The sequence below is a fragment of the Arvicola amphibius genome, chromosome 4 (assembly GCF_903992535.2).
Source record: "Arvicola amphibius chromosome 4, mArvAmp1.2, whole genome shotgun sequence".
Classification (NCBI taxonomy): domain Eukaryota; kingdom Metazoa; phylum Chordata; class Mammalia; order Rodentia; family Cricetidae; genus Arvicola; species Arvicola amphibius.
The window spans coordinates 92,680,842-92,686,841 of record NC_052050.1 but is presented as its reverse complement, the minus strand read 5'-3'; the positions used below and the strand labels follow the sequence as shown (position 1 = coordinate 92,686,841).

The following is a 6,000-nucleotide window of genomic DNA, read 5'->3' as shown; positions in this document are numbered from 1 at the left end:
CAGGAAGATCCACACCCTGTCCTGGAGGGCAGGACATCTCTGGCAGCTCGTAGGTTTCAGCAGAAGTTTCATCATCAGGGAATGCAGTCTCGCTGCTTCCCGAGAGATAAAAGGGAGAAGGAAAGACACAAGTATGCTCATTACCCACGTCTAACAACCTGGCAGGGGGAATTCAGGAATCTGAAAGTTGCCACAAATGGTGGGTGGATTAAAATGGCTTGTGGGAGGCAAGGAAAAGTGCAGACAGGTGAACTTCTCCATTGTTTAAAGCATTGGTTCTCAACCTTCCTAATGCTGCGACCCTTCAGTACAGTTCCTCATGCTGTGGTGACCCCCAACCATAAAATTATTTTGTCACTGCTTCTTCATAACTGTAATTTCGCTACTGTTATGAATCTTAATGTAAATATCTCTGTTTTCTGATAGTTTTAGGCGACCCCAGTGAAAAGGTCATTCGACCCACAGGTTGAGAACCACTGGTTTAGGGAGACCAGAAAGTGAGGGCAGCAATGTATTGAGGGAGAGTACGGAAATGGTTGAATCTGTCTCCAAGGGTCTCTCACAATGTGGGCTGAGGAAGGAGATAGGCAGGGCCCAAGCTGGGCCACAGTGAGGTTCAAGAGTGTCATGGCTTCCGAAGTATGAGGTCTGGTTTTGAATATGGACGTATTATTGCCCTTTGTAAGAATTTGGGCATGTTACTTTTCAGTCCCTGATCTCATGTCTCTAAATGAGAGGCAATAATATCTTCCTCAGAGGGCTGTGGTCAAGAACAAACAGGTGACTATGGAAAGTGTCTGTTGGTCTCGGGCACTTCAACACTAGGTCAGGGTTAGCTGACCACTGTTACTGCTAGCTTTTGCTGTGTACTCATTTTCCAAACCTCAGATACATAAGGCACATAGATAAAAGCATTCATCTTTATCTTTAGCTATATTCTGAAATAATTTCAGAGTTAGGAAAAAAGTTGTAAAAATACTAGGGCGTTCCCTTGTAAGTCTACCTCCAGCTTCCGCTAATGCTAACATCTTAGGTAACCCCAGGACAGCGGAATGCACTGAATAAACTGCCCGTCTCACCGGCTGCCTGCTTACTGCCTTTTCCTGTTCTACTTTTCCCCTTAGTGACCATTCCTAACTTATGACAATACCTGAGGCTTTGTGTTTTGTGACCCTGGCATTGTTGAAGAGCACTGGGCAATTTTGTTGTGGGGGAATGTCTCAGATTAAGTTCCTTCCTCAGATGCTTTTTCATAGGTAGGTGGAAATTTTGCATTTTGGGTTGGCATATATCAACAAGGACACATTTACTTTTAAAAATCCTCATTTGTTTATTGTGGTGCAATACACACAACATAAAATTTATCATTTCTGCAATTCTAACTTATTAAAACAATTCAAAGGCACTAGTACATTCATGACATGTAACCACTATGGAATTCAGGGTGTTGTGTTCCCACTAGAGCCAGACTTTTCCATCACCCCAAAGGAAACCCAGGCTTGGTAGTGTCGTCAGTATCTAATTCTTCAAGCAAGCGCTGGAATTCACCACCTGTCTCTGCGGATTTGCTTGCTCTAGACATTTTACTTTAATTTAGTCATACAACATGTGGCCTTTTGTGTTTGGTTTCTTTCACTTAGCGTGTTTCAGAGGTTGTAGTGAGTATACTTCATTATTTTTTATAGTCGAATAATATTCCATTGTATAGATAGTTCATATTTTACTTTCCTGTTTCCTAACTCCACAGTGAGACTGGTGCGGACTCCTAGGATGGGCCTGGGAGGTAGGGGAGGGAAGAAAAAGTGCCCTGTGATTGAGAGGAAAGCACTGTACTGTGTGGTAGCTAGGACAGGATTGTGTTTATTCGGGGCAGAGTTTACACGGACCAGGGTAGAACTTGTTCGTGGGAAACTGACTTCTTTTAGTTTCCCTTGCTGAGAGGGAAGAGCAGTTGTTCAAAAGAAGGATGAGAGGTGCCCAGATCAGGCGGCTCAGGCGCCGAGCGGCTCGGGGCGGAGGGCGGAGCCCAGAGCGAGTCCGCCCCGCCCCGCCCCGCCCCACTGCAGCCCCGAGCCTGGCGCGCGCTCCTAGGCGGGGCGGCGCGCTGCCTGTGCGCGTGGCCCGGAGCCGGCGGTGGCGTGCGCGGGTCGCGCGTGCGCGCTGCGGCGAGGAGGGGAGCGGCGCGGGCGCGCGTCTGTCAGTGACAGCGGGAGGGGGAGGGGGCCGGAGATGGTGGCGGCGGCGGCGGCGGCTGCTCTTCCGACATGAGGCAGCGGCTGCGGGAGGGCTGGCTGCGGGCGCAGCCGCAGCGGCATCTGTAGCTCCGACAGGGCCCCTGGGGCGTGGGCGCGGCGTGCGGGCGACCGGCGTGCGGGCCGGCCGGCGTCGCGGGAGTCGGGCTCTGCGGCAGCCCGCACCGCGGTCCTCGGAGGGGCCCGCGCAGCGCTCCGAGCTCGGCCCTGGGCGGGGGTGCGGCGCGTTCGGCTGCGGGCAGCAGGCCCTGCTAGACCGGCCGCTCAGACGGGCGGCCCTCGAGCTCCGCCAGCTCGCGGGCGGGGGCGCGGGCCAGAGTAGCCCGCTGGTGCTCCGCGGCACGGGGACGGGACGCGGCAGGAGCCGCAGGTCGGCCCGCGCGCTTTGACGCACCGGGCGCCTCTGCGGCAGGATGAAGCGCTGCTCGCCTCCGGCCGAGTTGTTTTTGCGAAAGCTGCTCCCGGTGCCCCGAGCGCTCAAGGTCTGAACTTCCCTCTGGAGCCGCAGTTGGAGGCGCGCGGCTAGAGGCCAACAGCGGGCGACAGCGCCCGAGGGGAGCGCAGCGCAGCGCGCCCGGGACTCAAGACTCAGCGCCGCCGAGGCACGGGAACCCCGGGAGCACCAGGTACGGCCCGAGCGCTTCTGGCTCGCCTTGGCGCTTTTTTTCGCCTGTATGGGCAGTTTTCGTGAGCATATGGTGCCTTCCCAAGTGGCTCGCCAGAGCTCGCACTAGCGACAAGCACGGGTCGCGTGGCCCTCCAGGAGTGTGTGTAGTAAGGCCGCTCAAATTCTGCTGGTTTTGCCCGCAGGTACCTCTGACCCGGTCGGGAAAGGTTCCAAGAGCTCGGCAACATGGCTTCCTCACCCCACCAGCAGCTGCTGCATCACCATAGCACCGAGGTGAGCTGCGACTCAAGCGGAGACAGCAACAGCGTGAGGGTCAAGATCAACCCTAAGCAGCTGTCCTCCAACACCCACCCGAAGCACTGCAAGTACAGCATCTCGTCCAGCTGTAGCAGCTCGGGAGACTCCGGGGGGCTTCCCCGGCGGATGGGCGGCGGGGGTCGCCTGCGCAGGCAGAAGAAACTGCCCCAGCTGTTCGAGAGGGCCTCCAGCCGGTGGTGGGACCCCAAATTCGACTCCGTGAACCTGGAGGAGGCCTGTCTGGAGCGCTGCTTCCCGCAGACCCAGCGCCGCTTCCGGTACGCACTCTTCTATGTGGGCTTCGCCTGCCTTCTCTGGAGCATCTACTTCGCTGTCCACATGAGATCCAAAGTGATTATCATGGTGGTCCCGGCTCTGTGCTTCCTGGTGGTGTGTGTGGGCTTTTTCCTGTTTACTTTTACCAAGCTGTACGCCCGGCATTATGCGTGGACCTCGCTGGCTCTCACCCTGCTGGTGTTCGCCCTGACCCTGGCTGCGCAGTTTCAGGTTTGGACACCTCTGTCAGGACGTGTTGACAGCTCCAATCAAACGCTCACAGCCAAGGCGGTGGACACTTGCTTATCTCAAGTGGGGAGCTTCTCCATGTGCATTGAAGTGCTCTTTCTACTCTACACGGTCATGCACTTACCTCTGTACCTGAGCTTGTTTTTGGGGGTGACCTATTCTGTCCTTTTCGAGACCTTCGGGTATCATTTCCGAAATGAAGACTGCTTCCCCTCCCCGGGACCTGGGGCCCTGCACTGGGAGCTGCTGAGCAGAGCCCTGCTCCACGTGTGCATCCACGCCATCGGGATCCATCTGTTTGTCATGTCTCAGGTGAGGTCCAGGAGCACCTTCCTCAAGGTGGGACAGTCCATTATGCACGGCAAAGATCTGGAAGTAGAGAAAGCCCTCAAAGAGAGGATGATTCATTCTGTGATGCCAAGAATCATAGCTGATGACTTAATGAAACAAGGGGACGAAGAGAGTGAGAATTCTGTCAAGAGGCACACCACCTCCAGTCCCAAGAACAGGAAGAAGAAATCCTCCATACAGAAAGCACCTATAGCGTTCCGCCCTTTTAAGATGCAGCAGATCGAAGAGGTCAGTATTTTATTTGCAGACATTGTGGGCTTCACCAAAATGAGTGCCAACAAATCCGCTCATGCCTTGGTAGGTCTCCTCAACGATCTGTTTGGTCGCTTCGATCGGCTGTGTGAGGAGACCAAGTGCGAGAAGATCAGCACCCTGGGAGACTGTTACTACTGTGTGGCAGGCTGTCCGGAGCCCCGCGCAGACCATGCCTACTGCTGCATTGAGATGGGCTTAGGCATGATAAAAGCCATCGAGCAGTTCTGCCAGGAGAAGAAAGAGATGGTGAACATGCGTGTCGGGGTTCACACAGGGACTGTCTTATGTGGTATCCTGGGCATGAGGAGGTTTAAATTCGATGTGTGGTCTAATGACGTGAACTTGGCTAATCTCATGGAGCAGCTGGGAGTGGCTGGCAAAGTTCACATATCCGAGGCCACTGCAAAATACTTAGACGACAGGTATGAAATGGAAGATGGGAGAGTTACTGAACGCCTTGGCCAGAGCGTGGTCGCCGACCAGCTGAAAGGTATGTGCTTTTCTTTGTCACCTCCCTCCCCCATCCTGTTTCTGTTTGATAGTGATAGCAGCAGTGGAAAGGCTCGCCCCAGGGTTAGTGTCTGGAGGCAGCTGGCTGTCTCAGAACACCTGACTGGGGGAATCAGCATGCCTGTGTTCTAGTGAGTCAGCCGTGGCAGACCTAGTCATACTGCATGCGGACACGGAGACAGTGCTGACCTACATGAGACCTTAGAAGGAAGCAGAACTTTGAAAACCCACGTCCTCCACTTGGCTGTTGCTGTCTCTGAATTCTGGTGGAAAGCCCAGTGAGTCTGAGGGTATCGGAGCCCTTTGGAAGTGGGAACTTTTTAGCACTTAAAGAAATTGCCCTTAAATCCCATGCAGATGATTTCCTGTCTCCTTTGACAAAACGGTGAACCCCAAGTCCCTTTTCCTCTCCAGGCCTTTTCCTTGCTTTACTTAGGGATAAAATGGGGGTAGGAAGCTGGCTGATCTGCAGGCTACTGGAAAGTTAGACATACATACTTGTCAGTACACACGACCTTTTGCCTGAATCGGCCAGTCTCAGTCTCGCTCTCTCCTGTCAAGTTTTCATTTCTGTCTTTCAACTTGCATTCAGTGCTTTGTTACTGTGATACCTGTTTTGCTTTATACAGTCCAGATTTCAGAACACAGAACTCCATAAGGTACCAGGTGGTTTGGAAGAGGAGTACTTATGTCTCCCCTACTCCCTCAGATTTGCATCTGGCTGCTTGCCTTAGTCTCAGGATCCTTACTGTCCTTGGTATTTTTGCTGGGCTGTGTCTTATTTTACTTTATTTTCATATATATATATATATATATATATATATATATATATATATTTTGAGATCTGGAAAATGGGTGTATAGATTGATGGGACCTAATACCAGGATTCTCAGTAATGTACTACATTTCTTTGCCCCATTCCCTGCAATTTTAAAAAGTTCCCATGTTTTGCTATAAATCTTCAGGATTGAGGGAACATTTATTTTACAAGTATATAGAGAATGAACATTGATTTTGAAAAGCTACATCAAAGCTCTTTTGTGTTTTGTGGTGCCCAAATGCCGCATAATTACACAATTAAAAGCCCCAGGAGAGGGAACCAGGGGAGGAGAAGATGGTTTAAGTCAGATGGGGAGGAAGCGGGGGGGGGGGGCAAGGGAGTAGCTTAAATCAGAAAGTACT

General features: G+C 52.5%; 1 protein-coding gene across 2 annotated transcripts in view; it reads left to right on the top strand.

Moving 5' to 3' along the window:
- Positions 1-2,527: 2,527 nt before the first annotated feature.
- Adcy9 (adenylate cyclase 9) overlaps positions 2,528-6,000 on the top strand; it is a 119,953-nt gene continuing 116,480 nt past the window's right edge. Inside the window, exons 1-2 of one of the 2 annotated variants that reach the window (XM_038325774.1) lie at positions 2,528-2,878; positions 3,063-4,798. In XM_038325774.1, the coding sequence (XP_038181702.1) occupies positions 3,106-4,798 (1,693 nt within the window). In that variant the 5' untranslated portion in view covers positions 2,528-2,878; positions 3,063-3,105. The remainder of the gene's footprint in view (positions 2,879-3,062; positions 4,799-6,000) is intronic. The other variant, XM_038325775.1, reaches the window with a different exon arrangement.